Here is a 24,996-nt window from a genome sequence, read left to right as displayed (position 1 = left end):
CACCATCTCCTCATCCATTTAAGCCAATCAGTTTCAGATAAATCATATCATATGATTTGTTAACTCTTCTTCCTTCTTCAGTACTACAGACCACTTAACCTTCGCATTTCTCCAATCGCTATCGAGGTGTGGACTGCAGATCAAATCACAGTTAACTCGGATTCCAAGGAACTCCTGACACAATTTTCTACTTGGAGAGAGGATAATCTTCTAGCAAGACTACCCAATGACAATGCCCAACTCCTTGTGTGAGTAACTGATACCCAACATTCTCATTAAGATTGGGTAGAAGATCATATTTTTCTATTCATTCACTGGATGTGTCACTGTTAAGGCCAACATTATTGCCCATCTCTACTTGCCTTGAGATAGTGGTGGTGAGCTACTACAGTCAGTGTAGTGCAGGTACAGCCACAGCGCTGTGAGAGAGGGAGTTTCAGAATTTTGACCCAGTGACAATGAAGGAAGGGTGATACAATTCCAAGTCTGGGTAGTGTGTAACTTGGGAAGGACTGAGTAGGCAATGATGTCCCATCCACCTGCTGCTCTTGTTGGTTAGAGATGAGGGCCAGATCTAGAGATGAAATTTGTTTGGAGGACCTTAGATCCCCATGACACAATTTAAGAGATCTTATGGAATGCATTTATAATCAGATGGGGAACACTCTTCACTCCCAAAGGTCATAGAATCATAGGCTCCCTACGGTGCAGAAGGAGGCCATTTGGCCCATTCAGCTTGTACCAACAATCCCCTGTGTGCTCATCGCCCTGACACTAATGGACAGTTTAGTATGGCCAATCCACTTAACTTACACATCTTTGGACTGTGGGACGAAACTGGAGCACCTGGAGGAAACCCACGCAGACACGGGGAGGATGAGCAAACTCCACTCAGATAGTGATCCAAGTCGGGAATCAGATCCAGGTCCCTGGTGCTGTGAGGCAGCTGTGCTAATTAAAATTTAGCTGCACCTCTGGCAGAAAAGACATGATGCTATTTAAGTTCTGAGAGCGCATAAACAATAAATCACTGAGTGCCCTGATAAATATGTTAAATCTTTGTTCTCAGGGCATCACTGAATCACATTGCAACCAAAACATCATTTGATGTTCCGATCCAATATTTGAATCTACTTAAAGGCTATTTCTTTGAGGAGTGTTTCATCATGTGACTTTCAGAAACTAGTCACTAAACGTTTCATAATGTCACAGTATTTAGGAATAGATCTCCAACAACTTAAATCTCACTTTTCATGCTGATTGAATTCTTTGTCTTACTCATGGCATTCACAGCATTTTAGAAAATGATTGCACACCAAAATTAAAAAATGCATTATTCTACAAATAAGCCTAACATATGGATGTTTATGAATAAATCTTTGTGAGTAATTCTCCATGAGATCTGATTTATCGTAAAAATGTAGATAATTTTGTCCTCAATCATCTATTGGTCAATAGTACGTCCTTCCCTTTGGCTAATATCCCACAGCTTTTTATTAAAATATCATTTTATAGGATAGGAACATCGCTGGCAAGATCAATGTTTGTCATGCATCCTTCATAGCTTTTGAACTGAATGCATTGCTCAGACATTTCAATGGACAGTTGAGAACATCTTAGGGACATGTAGCTGTTAATCTGTACTTACATTTGGGGAACTTTTCAGTCTGTCAGGGAATTAAGAGAGCAAGTGGGAAAGTTGTGTTGAAGTTGAAGATCAGCTGGAGCAAACTCTTCTTGGGTTTATCCATGGGATGTGTATGAGGTGAGAGTGACTGCCTTTGCCATCCTTTGACTGGCTATAGCATCAAGGAGCCCCAGGATAGCTGGAGACATTGGGAATCGGGGGGAAACTCTCTGCTGATTAACATAGAACATAGAACATTACAGCGCAGAACAGGCCCTTCGGCCCACGATGTTGCGCCGACCAGTTAAAAAACAATGACCCTCTAACCTAAACCAAACCCTTTCCATCCATAAACCTATCCACGAATCTCTTAAACGCCCCCAAACTAGGCGCATCCACAACTGCAGCAGGCAGGGCATTCCAATCCCTCACCACCCTCTGGGTAAAGAACCTACCCCTGACATCCGTCCTATAACTACCACCCCTTAATTTAAAGCCATGCCCCCTCGTGCTAGCTTTCTCCATCCGAGGAAAAAGGCTATCACTATCCACCCTATCTAAACCTCTAATCATCTTATATGTTTCAATAAGGTCCCCTCGTAGCCGCCTTCTTTCTAGCGAAAACAACCCCAAATCCCTCAGTCTCCCCTCATAGGACCTCCCCTCCATACCAGGCAACATCCTGGTAAACCTCCTCTGCACCCTCTCCAAAGCCTCCACATCCTTCCTGTAATGTGGGGACCAGAACTGCACACAATACTCCAAGTGCGGCCGCACCAGAGTTTTGTACAGTTGCAACATGACGCTACGACTCCTAAATTCAATCCCCCTACCAATAAACGCCAAGACACCGTATGCCTTCTTAACAACCCTATCTACTTGATTCCCAACTTTCAGGGATCTATGTACACATACACCTAGATCCCTCTGTTCATCCACACTATTCAGAGTCCTCCCGTTAGCCCTATACTCAACACATCTGTTATTCCTACCGAAATGAATTACCTCACACTTCTATTGGAATTATAATGTGGAGATGCCGGTGTTGGACTGAGGTAAACACAGTAAGAAGTCTCACAACACCAGGTTAACGTCCAACAGGTTTATTTGGTAGCAAAAGCCACTAGCTTTTGGAGCACTGCTCCTTCATCAGGTAATGTCAGGCTCCTTACCAGGAGTTCCTCAGTGTCCTAGGCCCAAGCATCTTCAGCCTCCCTAGCAATGCCTTCCTTCCATCATCGGGTTAGAAGTGGGGATGTGCACACATGACTGCACAATGTCTCACTCCATTAGCAACTCTCCAGATACTGAAGCAGTTCATGTCCAAATACAGCAAAACCTGGACATTATCCAGGCTTGGGCTGGCAAATACCAAGTAACATTTATGCACACAAGTACTTGGCAATGACCATCTCCAACAAGAGATGATCTAATCATTGCCCCTGACATTATCATCACTGAATCCCCCACTGTCAACACATTGACCAGAAACTGAACGGACCCACCATATAAATACTGGGTGGCATGGTGGTACAGCAGTTAGTACCCCGCCCCACTCCCCCCCCCACACCCCGCCCCACTCCCCCCCCACACCCCCCCACTCCCCCCCCACACCCCCCCCACACCCCACCCCACTCCCCCCCCACACCCCGCCCCACTCCCCCCCCACACCCCCCCCACACCCCCCCCACACACCCCACCCCACTCCCCCCCCACACCCCCCCCACACCCCCCCCACTCCCCCCCACCCCCCACTCCCCCCCACTCCCCCCCCCACACCCCCCACTCCCCCCCCCACACCCACCCCACTCCCCCCCACCCCCCCACACCCCACCCCACTCCCCCCCCCACACCCCACCCCACTCCCCCCCACCCCCCCACTCCCCCCACTCCCCCCCCCACACCCCACCCCACTCCCCCCCCACACCCCGCCCCACTCCCCCCCACCCCCCCACTCCCCCCACTCCCCCCCCACACCCCGCCCCACTCCCCCCCCCACACCCCCCCACTCCCCCCCCCACACCCCCCACACCCCCCCCATCCCCCCCCACACCCCCCCACTCCCCCCCACACCCCACCCCACTCCCCCCCCACACCCCCCCCACTCCCCCCCACACCCCCCCCACTCCCCCCCCCACACCCCGCCCCACTCCCCCCCACACCCCCCCCACTCCCCCCCCCACACCCCACCCCACTCCCCCCCACCCCCCACTCCCCCCACTCCCCCCCCACACCCCGCCCCACTCCCCCCCCACACCCCGCCCCACTCCCCCCCACCCCCCCCCACCCCCCCACTCCCCCCCCCACACCCCCCCACTCCCCCCCCACACCCCGCCCCACTCCCCCCCCACACCCCGCCCCACACCCCACCCCACTCCCCCCCCACTCCCCCCACACTCCCCACCCCACTCCCCCCCACTCCCCCCCCACACCCCCCCCACTCCCCCCCACCCCCCCACACCCCACCCCACTCCCCCCACACCCCACCCCACTCCCCCCCACCCCCCCACTCCCCCCCACTCCCCCCCCACACCCCACCCCACTCCCCCCCCACACCCCGCCCCACTCCCCCCCCACTCCCCCCACACTCCCCACCCCACTCCCCCCCACACCCCCACTCCCCCCCCACACCCCCCCCACACCCCCACTCCCCCCCCACACCTCACCCCACTCCCCCCCCACACCCCACCCCACTCCCCCCCCACTCCCCCCCCCACACCCCGCCCCACTCCCCCCACCCAAAAAAAGCCTATCTACCATCTCCAAAGCACGAGTCAGGAGTGTTGTGGTCTGATAGGATAATCTCCACTTGCCTGGATGAGTACAGTTTGAACAACATTGCAAAAACCCGACACAGTCAGAGGTGCAGCAGCCTGCTTGACTGGTATCCCTTCCATAGCATTCAATCCTTTCCAATATCAGTGTGTACCATCGACAAGATGCACCAAGGTTCCTTAGGCACTAACTGCTAAACCCATCTAGCAGGACAAGGGCAGCAGACACCTTAGGATACCATGACCTGAGGGTTACCTACCATGACTTGGAAATATATCACCTTCACTGTACCTACGTCTGAGGGACTGGACTGCAGCACTTCACGAAGGTTGCTCACCACTATTTTCTCAAAGGTAATTAGAGATGGGAATAAATGCTGGTCCAACCAGCGACACCCACATCCTGTAAAATGAATTTTTTTAAAATGTGGTCATTGGAGGTTGGGTTGGCATTCATTGCCCATCCCTAATTACCTTTAACTAGGCCAGAGGTGCAGGCCAGACAAGGTTCGGTCAAGACAGTGGATTTCCTTCCCAAAGGACAAAAGTGAATTATATGGTATTTTAAAACTAACAGTGGTTCTAATTTTTAACTTAAATTCTAATTAGGAATTTTAATTCAAGATTTTTTAAAATTGAATTTAAATTTCACCATCTGCCTCGGTGAGATACAAACCCACTGGATTATTAGTCCATTGACAATACCACCATGCACAGTATGGTCTGCTCCTATTTCTTGTGTTCTCGGATAGGATTTTAAAGCTGGCAAGCAAACTCCCGCTGCCATTTATCGTTCACATGAGCATTGCTGGACAGTGGGTGGGAGCTCCATCCGCCCTTGGAAGGAAATCCCACCCGGGAGAGGTGTGATCCAATCAGACTGGTTAACAGCTTTTCAACCGAGCCGCACACTGATAGTGCTGCAGGTGCTCTGTCTGGAACAAAGCCCCAGCACCTCTGGAAAGGTAAGTCCCAGGGATCCTGGGAGACAGGAGGGCTGGAGGGTTGGGACGGAGTGATTGCTGTGTAGTGGAGCTAGGCTGGGAGTGGGAGCAGGGGGTTTCCGAAGCTCCGACATCCCAGTGAAGAGAGGAATCCAATTCTGAGGAGTTCTGCTGATTGAGGATGCCCTACCCTTCCACCATCCCGACTTCCTGCCCAAGACAGGGAATGGTGTTATTGTCACTGTCCCAGTCTACCCACACCTCCACCAGCCTAAAAATAGTGGCCTGGAGGGACGGTGTCTTTAATGGGAATTTACGGGTCTGAATAGGATACCCATCCAAGACTCTGCCTGCACAAATATGAAACTGTGTCTGTGTTTGTACAAGTGGCTTCCTGGGAGGAATCCTATCCACCCGCTCATCCCCCAGCTTCAGAACCTGCTTTGGGGGAACATAAAATTTTGTGCCTTGTGTGCTTGTGAGACAAGTTAATGATGAAAGATTTCCTTCTCGAAACGAATGGGAAGCATGATGGGAGTTTACTGATTACCATTGGGAAGTCTAGCTTTCAATTCCAGTTTTGTTTTAGTCAAGAATATAATATTCAAATCAAGAATTTAATCAGAATATAATATTCTGGGTAAGACTCTTAGCAGTGTGGAAGATCAGAAGGATCTTGGGGTCCGGGTCCACAGGACTCTCAAATCAGCCTTGCAGGTGGAGGATGTGGTCAAGAAGGCGTATGGTGTACTGGTCTTCATTAATCGAGGGATTGAGTTTAGGAGTCGGGAGGTAATGCTGCAACTTTATAAGACCCTTGTCAGAAACTTTATAAGACCCTTGTCAGACCCCACTTGGAGTACTGTGCACAGTTCTGGTTGCCTCACTATAGGAAGGATGTGGAAGCTATTGAAAGGGTGCAGAGGAGATTTACAAGGATGTTGCCTGGATTAGGTGGCATGCCTTATGAAGATAGTTGAGAGAGCTCGGTCTTTTCTCCTTAGAGAGACGAAGGATGAGAGGTGACCTGATAGAGATGTATAAGATGTTGAGAGGTATTGTTCGAGTGGATTCTCAGAGGCTTTTTCCCAGGGCTGAAATGGCTGCCACAAGAGGACACAGGTTTAGGGTGCTGGGGAGTAGATACAGAGGAGATGTCAGGGGTAAGTTTTTCACTCAGGGTAGTGGGCGCGTGGTATCGACTGCTGGCGGTGATGGTGGAGGCGGATTCGATAGGGTCTTTTAAGAGACTTTTAGATGAGTTCATGAGACTTAGTAAGATTGAGGGTTATAGGTAAGCCTAGTAGGGAGGGCCATGTCCGGCACAACTTGTGGGCCGAAGGGCCTGTTTGTGCTGTCGTTTTTCTATGTTCTAAGAACATAGGAAGTGAAATAGGTTTTGGTCATTCAGCCCATTGAGTTTGCTCTGCCGTTCAGGAGATTGTGCCTGTTCTTCTAACTCCTGCAGCATTGTTCACCCCAAGAACCCCATATCCCTTGATGTGATTAGTATCCAGTGCGCTATTATCTGTATTGAACATACTGGATAATTGAACTTCAGGGGCCCTCTGAAGTTGAGAATTCCAAAGATTACCAGTCTCTGAGTGAAGAAATTGCTCCTCATCTCACCCTGAAAAGGGGAGGCGATGACCTCCTGCTATTAGCGTTAGATTATTAATTCAGAAACTCCACTAATGTTGCAGGACTCGGGTTCGAAGCACTCCAGCAGATGGTGGAATTTAACATCTGGAAAGACATCTGGAATTAGGAACCTCATGATAACCATGAAACTGTTGTTGATTGTTAGAAAAAAACTATTCGCTTCACTGATGTCTTTTAGTGAAGGAAATCCGCCATTCTTACCCGGCCTGGTCTAAATGGGACTTCACAGCCACAGCAATGTGATAGACTCTCAGCTGCCATTGGTTAACTATAAATAAATGCTGGCCAGCCAGCAATGCCCACATCCCAGGGAATTATAGGTCGGTTAGTTTAACGTCTGTAGTTGGAAAAATGCTTGAATAAGAACATAAGAACATAAGAAATAGGAGCAGGAGTAGGCCATCTAGCCCTTCGAGCCTGCCCCGCCATTCAATAAGATCATGGCTGATCTGTTGTGGCTCAGTTCCACTTTCCCGCCCTCTCCCCATAACCCTTAATCCCCTCTCTTATCAAGAACCCATCAACCTGCTTCTTAAAAATATTTAGCGAGGCAGCCTCCACCACTTCAACGGGCAGAGAATTCCAGAGATTCACCACCCTTTGAGTGAAGAAGTTCCTCCTCAACTCCGTTCTAAACCGCCTCCCCTTTATCTTGAGGCTGTGCCCCCTAGTCCTACTGTCTTTTTTGAGCGGGAAGAGTCTCTCCACCTCTATCCTATCCATCCCATTCATCATCTTATACATCTCAATGAGATCTCCCCTCATTCTTCTAAACTCTAGCGAGTACAAGCCTAGTTTATTCAGCCTCTCCTCATAGCTCATTCTGAATCCGTCATCAAAGAAGAAATAGCGAGGTACCTGGAAAAGAATGGTTTGATCGAGCAGACGCAGCACGGATTCGTTAGGGGGAAGTTGTGTTTAATGAATTTATTGGATTTCTATGAGGATGTGACTAGTGCGGTAGACAGAGGGGAACTGGTGGATGTGGTGTTTTTGGATTTCCAAAAGGCGTTTGATAAGGTGCCTCATAAAAGGTTGCTGCAGAAGGTTAGGGTGCACGGAGTTGGGGGTAAGGTGTTAGTGTGGATAGAGGATTGGTTGTCTAATAGGAAGCAGAGAGTTGGTATCAATGGGTGCTATTCTGATTGACGGTTGGTGACTAGTGGAGTGCCGCAGGGATCGGTGCTGGGGCCTCAGCTATTTACCATTTATATAGATGATCTGGAGGAGGGGACTGAGTGTAGGGTGACGAAATTTGCTGATAACACGAAGACGAATGGAAAAGCAAATTGCGTGGAGGGTGTGGAAAGCCTGCAGAGAGATCTGGATAGGCTGAGTGAGTGGGCGAGGACCTGACAGATGGAGTATAATGTTAGCAAGTGTGAGGTTATCCACTTTGGCAGAAATAATAGTAGGCGGGATTATTATTTAAAGGGTGAAAAGCTGCAGCATGCTACGGTACAGAGGGACCTGGGGGTCCTAGTGCACGAGTCGCAAAAACCCAGCCTGCAGGTGCAGCAGGTGGTCAGGAAGGCGAATGGGATGCTGGCCTTTATAGCGAGGGGGATTGAATATAAAAGTAGGGAGGTCTTGCTGCAACTGTACAGGGCACTGGTGAGGCCGCAGCTGGAGTAGTGTGGGCAGTTTTGGTCGCCGCACTTGCGCAAGGATATTTTGGCCTTGGAGGGATTGCAGAGGAGGTTCACTAGGCTGATACCGGAGATGAGGGGGTTGGACTATGAAGAGAGACTAAAGAGACTGGGTCTGTACTTGTTGGAGTTTGGAAGGATGAGGAGGGGGATCTTATAGAGACGTATAAGATAATGAAGGGGATGGATAGGGTAGAGGTAGAGAGATTCTTCCCGCTTAGAAAGGACAGCAGGACTAGAGGGCACAGCCTCAGGATTGTTCTCTGGAGCAGTGTACCTGGTAGCTGTGGTGAGTGTTTGATTTTCCTTTGGAAGCTTTTGACTGTATTTCCGGTTCGTGGGGTTTCTGTGAGTACTTTTTCTTTCCGTAGCGGAAGTTAGGCGAGAGGCTAGTTGGGAAGGGAGAGCGGGGGATATAAATAAAAGACAGTGATAGACAGCGGGCAGTGTCGGGAGCGGGCAGCGGAGTGAGTGGGAGCTGAGTGAGAGTTATAAGGGCTTTGGCTCGCTGGGCTTAGGCGAGAGCAGGCTTAGGCAAGGTGAGTTGCAGTTTCTATCTTTCCCGTGTTGCATTTCGGTGAGGTTGGGACATGGCAGGTGCTATGGGGAGATGTTTTAGCTGTGTTAGGTGCCACATGTGGGAGTTCCTGGAGGCATCACGTCTCCTGAAGGCCCACATCTGCGTCAAGTGTTCAGAGCTGCAGCGTTTGAGGGCCCGGGTCAGGCAACTAGAGGTGCGTTTAGAGGATGCATTTCTGGTCAGGGAGAATGAGGAGTTAATGGCTATGAACCATGAACAAGTGGAGGTCCCAGGGGCTGAGGAGCAAGATGGGTGGATAACTGTTAAGAGGAAGAAGAGGAAGAAGGAGAATAGTCCTGGTCTAAAGACCACCCCAGTGGCCCCCCAAAAGGCATCGACAGGGGTACAAAAGGAAAGACAGGAGGGCCAGAATGACTCAGAGGGAAGGAAGGGGGCTGGCAATGTGATAGTGGTGGGGGATGGGAGGGTCAAAGGAATTGACAGGAGGTTTTGTGGGCAAAAGCGTGACTCCAGGATGGTAGTCTGCCTCCCTGGAGCAGGGGTACAGAACATATCGGAAAGGATGGAGGGAATTTTGAAAGGGGAGGGGACCCAGGCAGAAGTAATAATACACGTAGGAGAGAGGGACATAGGAAGGCAGAGTAGGGCAGATGTACGCAGGCAATTTAGGGAGTTGGGGTCCAAACTGAAGAGCAGGACCTCTAGGGTGGCATTCTCTGGGCTGCTGCCTAGTACCAGCAGGGCGAGGAATAACGAGATCATGCAGCTGAATGCATGGCTGAGGGATTGGTGCAAGGTAGAGGGCTTCACTTTTGTAGACCACTGGGAAGTATTTGAGAGAGAAGGGCAACTGTACAGGAGGGGTGGGGAGAATTTGAATGGGAGAGGGACAAATGTCTGAGCAGGGAGATTAGCTGGAGTGTTTAGGCAGGGTTTAAACTAATAGGGAAGGGGGGCGGGTGGTGAGACTGATAGCTCATTAGACACTGAGGTCGGGAGTGAGTTGGGTGACAGGGTAGGTTTGGGTGAAAGGAAAATTATCCGGGGGAAGGAGGTTCTGAGTGGTCCTGGAGGGTTGGACTGCGTCTATTTCAATGCGAGGAGTGTAAAACGGATGAGCTTAGGGCCTTGATGTTTGTGAGGAATTTAGATGTGGTGGCAGTGATGGAGACGTGGTTAAAGGAAGGGCAGGACTGGCAGCTGAATGTTCCTGGGTATAAGTGTTTTAGGTGTGATAGGGGAGGGTTGAAGAGAGGTGGTGGGGTGGCGCTGTTAGTAAAGGAGCACATCACAGTAGTTCAGAGGGAGGATAATATGGAGGAGTTAGGGATCGAGTCACTGTGGGTGGACTTGAGGATTAAAAAGGGAGAGATTACGATGCTAGGGGTATACTATAGGCCACCCAACAGCCCGAGGTCAGTGGAGGAAGGTATTTGCAGAGGCATTTTAGATAGGTGCAGAAAGAATAAGGTGGTTGTAGTGGGTGACTTTAGTCTTCCTGGAGTGGATTGGAAGGTGCCTAGAGCTGGGGGTACGGATGGAGAGGAGTTTGTAAAATGTGTGTTGGAAGGGTCCTTGGAGCAGTATGTAACTAGCCCGACTAGGGAGGGAGCTATACTGGATTTAGTGTTGGGTAATGAGCCAGAGCAGGTGGCTGAGGTTGCAGTAGGCGAACATGTGGCTAACAGTGACCACGAGTCCGTCTACTTTAGGATAAAAATGGAAAGGGATGAGCGCTGTCCGAAGGGTAGGGTGCTGAACTGGGGGAAGGCGAGCTATAGCCGGATTAGGAGGGAGCTGAAGGACACTGATCGGGAGGGGTTGTTAGCTGGCAAGTCCACAGTTGGTAAGTGGGAGGTTTTCAAGGGCAAACTGATAATGTTGCAGGAAAGGCATGTGCCGGTAAAGAGGAAGGATGGGAAAGGCAGGATTAGACAGCCGTGGATTACAGCGGGTATCGAAGACTTGGTCAGGAAGAAGAGAGAGGCATATGTTAGGTCGAAACAACTGGGAATGGAGAGTGTGCTGGAGGAATATAGAGAGAGCAGGAGGGAGCTAAAAAGGGGAGTTAGAAGGGCGAAAAGGGGGCATGAAATGGCTTTGGCTGATAGGATTAAGGATAATCCAAAGGCATTTTACTCATATTAGGAACAAGAGGGTGGTTAGAGGGAAAATTGGTCCTCTTCGGGACAAAGGAGGGGAGCTATGTATCGAGTCTGAGGGAATGGGGGAGATCCTGAATGAATACTTTGCGTCGGTATCCACGAAGGAGAGGGGTTTGGTGTCGTGTAGTGTCTTGGAGGGAGCTGTAGATCATTTGAGGGAAATATCCATTACGAGGGAGGAAGTGCTCAGGTTTTTAGGTAGCATAAAAACTGATAAAGCTCCGGGGCCTGATGGTATTTATCCCAGGCTGCTTCGGGAGGTGAAAGATGAAATTGCTGGGCCTCTGATGCAAATCTTTGTCTCTTCTTTGGACACAGGTGAGGTCCCAGAAGACTGGAGGGTAGCTAATGTGGTACCGCTGTTTAAAAAGGGCAGTAGGGATAACCCTGGTAATTATAGACCAGTGAGTTTGACATCGGTGGTAGGAAAATTGTTGGAGAAAATTGTTAGGGATAGGATTTATGAACATTTGGAGCGTTGCGATCTGATTAGGGATACGCAACATGGCTTTGTTCAGGGGAGGTCTTGCCTTACGAATCTGGTTGAATTCTTTGAGGAGGTGACAAAAACGGTTGACGATGGGCGAGCCATTGATGTCATCTATATGGATTTCAGTAAGGCGTTTGACAAAGTCCCTCACGGTAGGCTGGTAGAAAAGGTTAAGGCGCATGGGATACAAGGACAGATAGCTAGGTGGATTGAGAACTGGCTGGGCAATAGGAGACAGAGGGTAGTCGTGGAAGGGTCCTTTTCTGGCTGGAGGTCAGTCACAGGTTTAAGGTGCGGGGAGGCAAGTACAGAAGTGATGTTAGGGGTAAGTTTTTCACTCAGAGGGTGGTGAGTGAATGGAATCGGCTGCCGTCAGTGGTGGTGGAGGCGAACTCGCTGGGGTCTTTTAAAAGACTTCTGGATGAGTATATGGGATTTAGTGGGATTGGGGGTTATAGATAGGTCTATAGATTGGTAGGTGTTGATGTGATCGGTGCAACTCGTGGGCCGAAGGGCCTGTTTGTGCTTTAGTGTTCTATGTTCTATGTACCAGTGGTGTGCCGCAGGGCTCAGTACTGGGACCTCTTCTTTTTGTAATATATATAAACGACTTGGAAGAGGGCGTACGTGGTGTGATCAGCAAGTTTGCAGATGACACCAAGATGGCAGGTTTGGCAGATACCGAGGCGGATTGTCAGGTGACACAGCAAGATATAGATAGGCTGGTATACTGGGCAGATAGATGGCAGATGGAATTTAATCCTGACAAATGCGAGGTGATGCATTTTGGAAGGAATAATGCAGGGAGGAGTTACGTGATAAAAGGTAGACCGATTAAGAGTATAGAAATACAGAGGGACCTGGGAGTGCAAGTGCACAAGTCTCTGAAGGTGTCAACACAAGTAGAGAAGGTTGTGAAGAAAGCTTATGGAATGCTAGCCTTTATAGGAAGGGGTATAGAGTATAAGAGCTGTCGTCTAATGCTTCAGTTGTACAGAACATTGGTTAGACCGCATTTGGAGTACTGCGTCCAGTTCTGGTCACCTTACTACCGGAAGGACGTGGAGACCCTGGAGAGAGTGCAGAGGAGGTTTACCAGGATGCTGCCTGGCATGGAAGGACTGAGTTACGAGGAAAGATTGGAAAAACTGGGGCTCTTTTCCTTAGAAAGACGGAGATTAAGGGGGGATCTGATAGAGGTGTATAAAATGATGAAGGGAATAGATAGAGTCAACAGTGGCAGGCTTTTCCCTAGATTGGGGACAACTATTACGAGAGGTCACGATCTAAGGGTGAGGGGGGAGAAGTATAATTTGGATACTAGAGGAAGGTTTTTCACACAGGGTTGTGGGGGTATGGAACGCGCTACCAAGTAAGGTGGTGGAGGCAGGCACGTTGGACTTGTTTAAGGTTTACTTAGATAGACACATGAGTGAAACAGGGATGGAGGGTTATAGAAGACAGTATTAAAAAGGGTCAGAGCCTTGGGACGACACTGGAAATGTAATATTACATGTTAATGTTTTGTCTCTTTAATCCACAGGTGTCGGTCCACCTTGTTGTCAAACGAGGGGCATGCACACGGTGGGTCGTGAGTGGGCTGCTCTTGGAGGTTTCGAGAGTGGCCTAGTACTTCGTGTCGTTGTGTGTGCTTAATCCTGGACCAGCAGACGGGCACCACAACAGCTCAGTGACTATCACTGCTAGCTGTGCAGATACATGGATTTGGGCCGGTGTCTGTGGGAGTTTGCGCATTCTCCCTGTGGATGCGTGGGTTTCCTCCGGGTGCTCCGGTTTCCTCCCACACCCCAAAGATGTGCTCTTAGGCTGATTGGTGTAACAAATTGACCCTACACTATTCTCCACTGAATCTGGCGACATTAGGGGTACCATTCACATACACACGGGGCACGGTAGGTGTGGGAAAACGCTTTAAGATGGCGGCGCGGGCTCGTTGGGCCGAAGGGCCTGTTTCCCGTGCTGGGTTGTTCTTTGTTCTTTGTATAAAGGGGAGGCGGTTTAGAACGGAGTTGAGGAGGAACTTCTTCACTCAAAGGGTGGTGAATCTCTGGAATTCTCTGCCCGTTGAAGTGGTGGAGGCTGCCTCGCTAAATATTTTTAAGATGTGGGTTGATGGGTTTTTGATAAGAGAGGGGATTAAGGGTTATGGGGAGAGGGCGGGAAAGTGGAACTGAGCCACAACAGATCAGCCATGATCTTATTGAATGGCGGGGCAGGCTCGAAGGGCTAGATGGCCTACTCCTGCTCCTATTTCTTATGTTCTTATCATTCTGGAGTGCTCCATGTGCCTATCCAATAACCGCTTGAAAGTTCCTAAAGTGTCTGACTCCACTATCACAGCAGGCAGTGTATTCCACACCCCAACCACTCTCTGAGTGAGGAGTCTACCTCGGACATCCCTTCTATATCTCCCACCATGAACCTTATAGTTATGCCTCCTAGTATCAGCTACATCCACCCGAGGAAATAGTCTCTGCACTCCACTCTATCAATCCCTCTCATCATCTTATAAACCTCTACTAAGTCGCCTCTCATCCTCCTCCGCTCTAAAGAGAAAAGCCCCAGCTCCCTCAACCTTTCCTCATAAGACCTACCCTCCAAACCAGGCAGCATCCTGGTAAATCTCCTCTGCACTCTCTCCAATGCTTCCACATCCTTCTGATAGTGAGGTGACCAGAACGGAACACAATATTCCAAATGTGGTTTCACCAAGGTCCGGTATAGTTGCAGCATAACCCCACGACTCTTCAACTCAAACCCCCTGTTAATAAACGCTTACACACTATAAGCCTTCTTCACGGCTCTATCCACTTGAGTGGCAACCTTCACATATCTGTGGATATGAACCCCAAGATCTCTCTGTTCCTCCACATTCCTCAGAACCCTGCTGTTAACCCTGTAATCCGCATTCAAGTTTGTCCTACCAAAATGAATCACCTCACACTTATCAGGGTTAAACTCCATCTCCCATTTTTCTGCCCAGCTCTACATCCTATCAATGTCTCTTTGCAGCCTACAAGAGCCCTCCACCTCATCCACTACTCCACCAATCTTGGTGTCATCAGCAAATTTACTAACCCACCCTTCAGCCCCCTCTTCCAAATCATTGATAAAGATCACAAACAGCAGAGGACCCAGCCCTGACCCCTGTGATACACCGCTGGTAACTGGCCTCCACCCTCTTTATTCTATGATACAGCCAGTTACTTATCCAATCGGCCAAATTTCCTTCTATCCGACACCTCCTTATTTTCTTCATGAGTCTACCATGGGGAACCTTATCAAACACCTTACTAAAATCCATGTATACAACATCAACTGCTCTACTTCGTCTACACGTTTAGTTACCTCCTCAAAGAATTCAATCAAATTTATGAGGCAGGACTTACCCCTCACGAAACCGTGCTGACTATCCCGGATTAAACTGCATCTTTCCAAATGGCCATAAATCCTATCTCTCAGGACCCTTTCCATTAACTTTCCAACCACCAAAGTAAGACTAACTAGCCTATAATTACCAGGGTCATTCCTATTTCCTTTCTTGAAATGAGGAACAACATTCGCCACTCTCCAGTCCTCTGGCACTATCCCCTGTTGGATGAGGGATCCTATGAGGGATGTCCAAGGTAGATTCTTTACTCAGATAGTGGTTGGGGTGTGGAATGCACTGCCTGCTGTGATAGTGGAGTTGGATACTTTAGGAACTTTCAAGCGGTTCTTGGATAGGCACATGGAGCACACCAGAATGACAGGGAGTGGGATAGCTTGATCTTGGGTTTAGACATAGCTCGGCACAACATTGAGGGCCGAAGGGCCTGTATTGTGATGTAGTGTTTCTATGTTTCTAATCCCCGTGGACAGTGAGGACCCAAAGATCAAAGCTAAAGGCTCCGCAATCTCATCCCTTGTCTCCCAAAGTATCCTAGGATGTATCCCATCTGGCCCAGGGGACTTATCAACCCTCAGGTTTTTCAAAATTGTTATTACATCTTCCCTCAGAACATCTACCTCCTCCATCCTATCAGCCTGTATCACACTCTCATCCTCAAAAACATGGCCCCTCTCCTTAGTGAACACTGAAGAAAAGTATTCATTCATCACCTCTCCTATCTCTTCTGACTCCATGCACAAGTTCCCACGACTATCCTTGACTGGCCCTAACCTCACCCTGGTCATTCTTTTATTTCTCACATAAGAGTAAAAAGCCTTGGGGTTTTCCTTGATCTGACCAGGCAAGGACTTCTCATGCCCCCTCCTAGCTTTCTAAGCCCTTTTTTAAACTCATTCCTAGCTACCTTGTAACCTCAAGCGACCCAGCTGAACCTTGTTTTTTCATCCTTACATACGCATCCTTTCTCCTCTTGACAAGACATTTAACTTCCTTTGTGAACCATGGTTCCCTCACTCGGCCATTTCCTCCCTGCCTGACAGGGACATACCTATCAAGGACACACAATATTTGTTCCTTAAACAAGCTCCACTTTTCATTTGTGCCCATACCTGACAGTTTCTGCTCCCATCGTATGCTCCCTAATTCTTGCCTAATCACATCATAATTACCCCTGCCCCAATTATAAACCTGCCATGTGACCCTATCCCTCTCCATTGCAATAATGAAGGACACCGAATTGTGGTCACTATCTCCAAAGTGCTCTCCCACAAACAAATCTAACACTTGGCCTGGTTCATTACCCAGTACCAAGTCCAATGTGGCCCCACCTCCTGTTGGCTTATCCACATATTGTGTCAGGAAACTCTCCTACACACACTGTACAAAAAGTGTCCCATCCAAACTATTCGACCTATAAAGGTTCCAAACAATATTTGGAAAGTTAAAGTCACCCATGATAACTACCCTGTGACCTCCACAGCTATCCATAATCTGCTTTGCCATTTCCTCCTCCATATCTCTAATACTATTTGGGGGCCTACAGAAAATTCCTAACAACGTGACCGATCCTTTCCTATTTCTAACTTCAGTCCATATGACCTCAGTAGGCAGATCCCCCTCAAACTGCCTTTCAGCAGCTGTTAAACTATCCTGATTAACAATGTTACTCCTCCCCCTCTTTTACCACCTTCCCTACTCTTACTGAAACATCTATACCCCATAAATACCAACAACCATTCCTGTCCCTGTTCTAACCATGTCTCCGGAGTGGCCACAATCCACGCTCCAAGTTCACCTACCTTATTCCTGATGCTCCTTACATTGAAGTAGACACACTTCAACCCACCATCCTGTCTGCCTGTACACTCCTGCGACCTTGATACCTTCCTCAGTACCTCACAACCCTCAACACTGGCTTTTGGACGAGAGCTCATTTTCCCATCCCCCTGACAAATTAGTTTAAACCCCCCCCCCGAAGAGCAGTAGCAAATTTTCCTCCCAGGATATTAGTGCCCCTCTGGTTCAGGTACAAACCGTCCTGTTTGTACAGGTCCCACCTTCCCCAGCATGTGCTCCAATTATCCATGTCAATGAAACCCTCTCTCCTACACCATCCCTGCAGCCACATGTTAATCTGCACTCTCTCTCCCTGTTCCTCAACTCACTAGCACGTGGCACCGGCAACAAACCAGAGATGACAACATGCTTTGTCCTAGCTTTCAGCTTCCATTCTAGCTCCCTAAATTCCTGTTTTAAATCCCCATCCCTTCTCCTACCTACATCATCGGTACCGATGTGTACCACCCCTGCAACTGATCCCCCTCCCCCTTAAGGATCCTGAAAACACAGTCCAAGACATCATGGACTCTTGCACCTGGGAGGCAACATACCATCCATGAGTCTGATTTTTTGCTGCAGAACCTCCTATCCGTCCCTCTAACCATCACGCCCCCAATTATGATTAATCTCCTGCTTTCCCTTCTGAGGCACAGGGACAAACTCAGTGCTGGAGATCCAGTCACCCTGGCTTACCACTGATAGGTCACGCCTCACGAACTTGATCAAGTTTTTCGAGGAGGTGACAAAGATGATTGATGAGGATAGGGCAGTGGATATTGGCTACATTGACATCAGTAAGGCCTTTGACAAGGTCCCTCACGGCAGACTGGTGCACAAAGTGAAGTTGCATGGGATCAGAAGTGAGCTGGTAAGGTGAATACAGAACGAGCTTGGTCATAGCAGACAGAAGCTAACAGTGGAAGGGTGCATTTCTGAATGGAGGGCTGTGACAGGTGGCGTTCCACAGAGATGAACAAAGAACAACACAGCACGGGAAACAAGCCCTTCGGCCCAACGCGCCCACGCCGCCATTTTAACATTGTGCTTTTCCTCTTCCACCCTTGACCCATGTCTATGTTTATGGCACGCACACTGGAAACCAGATTGAGGAGAGAATAACTTAGGGACAATTTGTTACACCAATCAGTCTAAGAGCACATCTTTGGGGTGTGGGAGGAAACCGGAGCGCCCGGAGAAAACACATGCAACCACGGGGAGAATGCGCAAACCCCCAAGATACTGGCCCAAATCCATGTATCTGCACAGCGAACAGTGATAGTTACTGAACTGTCGTGATGCCCAACTGCTGGTCCAGTTTAAGCGTACACAAATGACGCGAAGTACTAGGCTACTCTCGAAACATCCAAGAGCAGCCCACGCACGACCCACCGCGTGTATACCCCTCATTAGACAACAAGGTGGACCAACGCACCTGTGCAGTAAAAGAGACAAAACATCAACACATGTAACAGTTGATTTCCAGGAATGTCCTGAAGCTCTGATCCTTATTTAAAAGAGTCTCCTATATTCCTCCATCCCTATTTCGCTCATGTGTCTATCTAAGTACACCTTAAACAAGTCCAGCGTGCCTGCCTCCGCCAACCTACTTAGCAGTGCATTCCATACCCCCACAACCCTCTGTGTGAAAAACCTCCCTCTCGTATCCAAATTTTACTTCGCGCCCCCCTCACCCTAAGCCCATGGCCCCTCGTGATATTTGTCTCCAATCTAGGAAAAAGCCTGCCACTGTTTACTCTATCTATACCCTTCATAATCTTATACACCTCTATTAGATCCCCCCTCAATCTCCGTCTTTCGAAGGAAAACAGCCCCAATTTACCCAATTTTTCCTCATAACCCAGTCCTTCCATACCAGGCAGCATCCTGGTAAACCGCCTCTGCACTCTCTCCAGGGTCTCCACGTCCTTCCGGTAGTAAGGTGACCAGAACTGGACGCAGTACCCCAAATGCGGTCTAACCAACGTTCTGTACCACTGCAGCATTAGACGCAGTTGCTGTGCATCTGCTGTGATGGAACCTTTGCTGTTTGTAATATATATAAATGATTTGGGGGAAAATGTAACTGGTTTGATTAATAATTTTGCAGGCGACACAAAGATTGGTGATTTGCAGATAGTGATGAGGACCGTTCGAGGATACAGCAGGATATAGATCATAGAATCATAGAAACCCTACAGTGCAGATGGCCCTTCAGCCCATCGAGTCTGCATTGACCATAATCCCACCCAGGCCCCACCTCCATACATTACAGATTATTACCCGCTAATCCCTCTAACCTAAGCATCTCAGGACACTAAGGGGCAATTTTAACATGGCCAATCAACCTGACCTGCACATCTTTGGACTGTGGGAGGAAACTGGAGCAGCCAGAGGAAACCCACACAGACACGAGGAGAACATGCAAACTCCATACAGACAGTGACCCAAGCTGGGAATCGATCGGTTGGAAAATTTGGGTAGAGAGGTGGCTGATGGAGTTTAATCTGGAAATTTGTGAGGTTAATGCATTTTGAAAGGTCTAATGCAGATGGAAAATATACAGTAAATGGCAGAACCCTTAAGAGTATTAATAGGCAGATGGATCTGGGTGTCCAGGTACACTGAATGTGGTAATGCTTGCCTTCGTCAGCTGGGGCATTGAGTTTAAATATTGGCAAGTTGCAGTTTTATAGGATCTTAGGTAGGCCACAGTTGGAATATAGTGTTTAATTCTGATCATCACACTACCAGAAGGATGTGGAGGCTTTGGAGAGGATACAGAAAAGATTTACCAGGATGTTGCCTGGTATGGAGGGCATTAGCTATGAGGAGAGATTGAAGAAACTTGGTTTGTTCTCACTGGAATAACAAAGTTTGAGGGGAAACCTGATAAGTGTCGACAAGATTATGAGGGCCACGGACAGAGTGGATAGTCAGAAGCTATTTCCCAGGGTGGAAGAGTCAATTACTAGGGGGTGCAGGTTTAAGGTGCGAGGGGTAAGTTTTGGTGGAGATGTACGAGGCAAGTTTTTTTATACAGAGGGTGGTGGGTGCCTGGAACTCGCTGCGAGGGGAGGTAGTGGAAGCAGATATGAAAATGACATTTAAGGAGCGTCTTGGCAAATACATGAATAGGATGGGAATAGAGGGATACGGGGCCCAGACGGGTAGGAGGTTTTAGTTAGGGGCAGCATGGTCGTTGCAGCATTGGAGGGCCGAAGGGCCTGTTCCTGGGGTATAATCTTATTTGTTCTTGTTCTTTGTTAGACCCTCTCTTGTTGGAAATTGTCATTGCCTGGCATTCCTGTGGCATGAATGTAACTTGCCACTTGTGAGTCCAAGCTTGGATATTGTCCATGTCGTGTTGTATCTGCACATGGATACATTCAGTATCTGAGGAATTGCAAATAATGCTTAACATACGCCAGAGCATCTTCTTAACGTTATTTAGTTAGTTTCAATACGGGACATGTGAATGCAGCATGTCAGACGGAGGACCATTCTGCATCAGGGCCAGTGCTATTGTCTGTGTCAGAAGTAACAGACCTGTGGTGTTCTGTGTGTGTGAACCTGGCTGGCTACTTGCTTAAACTTATTTGTGGGACATGGGCGTTGCTGACTGGCCAGCATTTGTTACCCATCCCCAGTTGCCCTTGAGAAGGTGGTGGTGAGCTGCCTTTTTGAATCACTGCTGTCCATGTTCTGTGGGTTGACCCACAATGCTGTTCGGGAAGGAATTCCAGGATTTTGACCCAGTGACTGCGAAGGAACGGTGATATATTTTCCAGTCAGGGCGGTGAGTGGTTTGGAGGGGAACGTACAGGCGGTGGTGTTCCCCATGTAGCTGCTGCCCTAATCTTTCTAGATGGAAGTGGTGATGGGTTTGGATGGTGCTGTCTAAGGATCTTTGGTGAACTACTGGATAGTACACACTGCTGCTACTGAACATCGATGGTGGAGAGAATGTATGTTTGTAGATGTGGTGCTAATCAAGCAGGGCTGCTTTGTCCTGGATGATGTCGAGCTTCTTAAGTGTTGTTGGAGCTGCACCCATCCAGGCAAGTGGGGAGTATTCTCTCACACTCCTGACCTGTGTCTTGTAGCTGGTGGATAGGCTTTGGGGAGTCAGGAGGTGAGTTAGTCGCTGAAGTATTCCTAACCTCTGACCTGCTCTTGTAGCCACTTGTTTATGCGGTGAATCCAGTTACGTTTCTGGTCAATGGTAACCCCAAGGATGTTGACAGTGGGGGATTCAATGATGGTAACACCATTGAATGTCAAGGGGCAGTGGTTCGAGCTTCTCTTGCTGGTGACAGTCATTGCCTGGCATTTGTATGGTGCGAATGTTACTTGCCACTTGTCAACCCAGGTCGATTGTCCAGATCTTGTTGCATTTGAACATGGGCTGTTTCAGTATCTGAGGGATTGTGAACGGTGCTGAACATTGTGCAATCATCGGTGAACATCCCCACTTCTGGCCTTATGGAGGGAAGGTCATTGATGAAGCAGCTGAAGATTGTTGGGCCAAGGACCCTGAGGGACTCCTGCAGAGTTATCCTGGAGCTGGGATTACTGACCCTCCACAACCACAACCATCTTCCTATGTATCAGGTATAACTCTAACCAGCGGAGAGTTTGCCCCTGATACCCATTGATTACAGTTTCTCTAGGGCCCTTTGATGACACGCTCATTTGAAAGTCAAGGCCTGTCACTCTCACCTCACCTCTGGAATTCAGCTCTTTGTCCATGTTTGATAATGCGGTCAGGATGCGAGTGACCCTGGTGAAACCCAAACTGGGCATCACTGAGCAGGTTAGAGTCGTAGAGGTTTACAGTATGGAAACAGGCCTTTCGGCCCAACTTGTGCATGCCACCTTTTTCTTCTAATTCCAATTACCTGCATTTGGCCCACATCCCTCTATACCCATCATACCCATGTAACTACCTAAATGCTTTTTAAAAGATAAAATTGCACCTGCCTCTACTACTACCTCTGGCAGCTTGTTCCAGACTCTCACCACCCTCTGTGTGAAAAAATTGCCCCTCTGGACACTTTTGTATCTCTCCCCCTCACCTTAAACCTATGCCCTCTAGTTTTAGACTCCCCTACCTTTGGGAAAAGATGTTGACTATCTACCTTGTCTATGTCCCTCATTATTTAATAGACCTCTACAAAAACATAGAATATTACAGCGCAGTACAAGCCGTTTGGCTCTCTTTGTTGCACTGATCCGTGAAACCAATCTAAAACCCATCTAACCTACACTATTCCAATATTATTCATATGTTTATCCAATGATCAATTAAATACCCTTAATGTTGGCAAATCCACTACTGTTGCAGGCAAGGCATTCCATGCTCTTACTGCTTTCTGAGTAAAGAAACAACCTCTGACATCTGTCCTACATCTATTACCCCTCAGTTTAAAGCTATGTCCCCTCGTGCTAGCCATCTCCATCCAAGGAAAAAGATTCACACTATCTACTCTATCTAATCCTCTGATAATTTTATCTGCCTCTATTAAGTTACCTCTTAACCGTCTTCTCTCCAATGAAAATAACCTCAAGTCCCTCAGCCTTTCCTCATAAGACCTCCCCTCCATACCAGGCAACATCCTGGTAAACCTCCTCTGCACCCTTTCCAAAGCCTCCACATCCTTCCTATAATGCGGCGACCAGAACTGTCCGCAATACTCCAAGTGCGGCCGCACCAGAGTTTTGTACAGTTGTAACATGACCTCACGGCTCCGAAATTCAATCCCTCTACCAATAAAAGCTAACACACCGTACGCGTTCTTAACAACCTTATCAACCTGGGTGGCAATTTCCAGGGATCTATGCACATGTACACCGAGAACTCTCTGCGCATCCACACTACCAAGTAACTTACCATTAGCCCAGTACTCTGTGTTCCTGTTACTCCTTCCAAAGTGAATCACCTCACACTTTTCAGCATTAAACTCCATTTGCCACCTCTCATCCCAGCTCTGCAGCTTATCTATGTCCCTCTGTAATCTGCAACATCCTTTCGCACTGTCCACAACCCCACTGATTTGAGTGTCATCGCAAATTTACTAATCCATCCTTCTATACCCTCATCCAGGTCATTTATAAAAATGACAAACAGCAGTGGCCCCAAAACAGATCCTTGAGGTACACCACTTGTAACTGAACTCCAGGATGAACATTTCCCATCAGCCACCACCCTCTGTCTTCTATCAGCTAGCCAATTCCTGATCCAAACCGCTAAATCACCCTCAATCCCATGCGTCCGTATCTTCTGCAGTAGCCTACCATGGGGAACCTTATCAAACGCTTTACTGAAATCCATGTACACCACATCAATAAGGTCACCCCTCAGCCTCCTACGCTCCAGAGAAAAAAGCCCTAGTCTATTCAGCCTCTCCTTATGACTCAAACTATCAAGTTTTGGTAGCATCCTCGTAAATCTTTTCTGCATTCCTTCTAGTTTAATAATACTCTTTCTATAATAGGATGACCAGAATTGCACACAGTATTCTAAGTGTGGCCTTACCAATGTCTTCTACAGTTTCAACAACTCCTGTATTCAATGTTCTGACCAATGAAACCAAGCATGCTGAATGCCTTCTTCACCACTCTGTCCACCTGTGACTCCACTTTCAAGGAGCTATGAACATATACCTCTACATCTCTTTGTTCTGTAACTCTCCCCAACGCCCTACCATTATACATAGAACATAGAACACTACAGTACAAACAGGGCCTTCAGCCAACAAGTTGCGCTGATCATATCCCTACCTACCAGGCCTATCTATAACCCTCAATCCCATTAAATCCCATATACCAGTAAAGACCCCAATGAGTTCACCTCCACCACCACCAACGGCAGCCGATTCCACTCACCCACCACCCTCCGAGTGGAAAATTTTCCCCTAACATCTCCTCTGTGAACCACATGGGGGGTTTTCTGACAATTAACAATGGTTTAGATTCTTAATTCCAGATTTTTTTTATTGAATTCAAATTCCCCGAACTACCATGGTGGGATTTGAACACAGGTCACCCGAACATTATTTAGGTTTCTGGATTAATAGTCAAGTGATAATACCACTAGGCTATCACCTCCCTCTCAAAATAGAACATAGAACATAGAACACTACAGCACAAACAGGCCCTTCGGCCCACGAGTTGCGCCGATCACATCAACACCTACCAGCCTACAGACCTATCTATAACCCTCAATCTCATTAAACCCCATATACTCATCCAGAAGTCTTTTAAAAGACCCCAGCGAGTTCACCTCCACCACCACTGACAGCAGCCGATTCCATTCACTCACCACCCTCTGAGTGAAAAACTTACCCCTAACATCACTTCTGTACTTGCCTCCCAGCACCTTAAACCTGTGTCCTCTCGTAGCGACCATTTCAACCTGGGGAAACAGCCTCTGAGAATCCACCCTATCTATTCCTCTCAACATTTTATAAACTTCTATCAGGTCGCCTCTCAACCTACGTCTCTCCAGGGAGAAGAGTCCCAGCTCCCTCAACCTAACTTCATAAGGCATGCCTCCCAATCCAGGCAACATCCTTGTAAATCTCCTCTGTACCCTTTCAATAGCTTCTACGTCTTTCCTATAGTGAGGCGACCAGAACTGCGCACAGTACTCCAAATGAGGCCTGACAAGGGTCTTATAAATATATAAAATACTGTCGATATTTATATATTTATAATGAGAAAGAAAGAGGAAAGGAGAGAGCTATTTCTGTAACATTCAGTTCCGTTCTTTAAACCATCTCTTACAAATAGTATCTTAGAAAATATGACAGGAGTAGGCCATTTGGCCCTTTGAGCTCACTTATACACACACACACACACGCACACACACACACGTGCGCACACGCACACACA

At 48.3% G+C, this 24,996-nt stretch overlaps 1 protein-coding gene across 1 annotated transcript in view; it reads left to right on the top strand.

Annotated features, from left to right (window-relative positions):
- Positions 1-24,996, top strand: part of LOC145348472 (zinc metalloproteinase-disintegrin-like protein H4 subunit A) — a 564,739-nt gene that overhangs the window by 187,976 nt on the left and 351,767 nt on the right. Inside the window, exon 7 of the mRNA XM_080196661.1 lies at positions 82-248. Coding sequence (XP_080052787.1) covers positions 82-248 — 167 coding nt within the window. The remainder of the gene's footprint in view (positions 1-81; positions 249-24,996) is intronic.

This window comes from Carcharhinus amblyrhynchos, chromosome 1 (assembly GCF_965287045.1).
Source record: "Carcharhinus amblyrhynchos chromosome 1, sCarAmb.v2.hapA, whole genome shotgun sequence".
NCBI lineage: Eukaryota > Metazoa > Chordata > Chondrichthyes > Carcharhiniformes > Carcharhinidae > Carcharhinus > Carcharhinus amblyrhynchos.
Note: the sequence above shows the minus strand (reverse complement) of the source record. Positions and strands in the feature narration are given on the sequence as shown.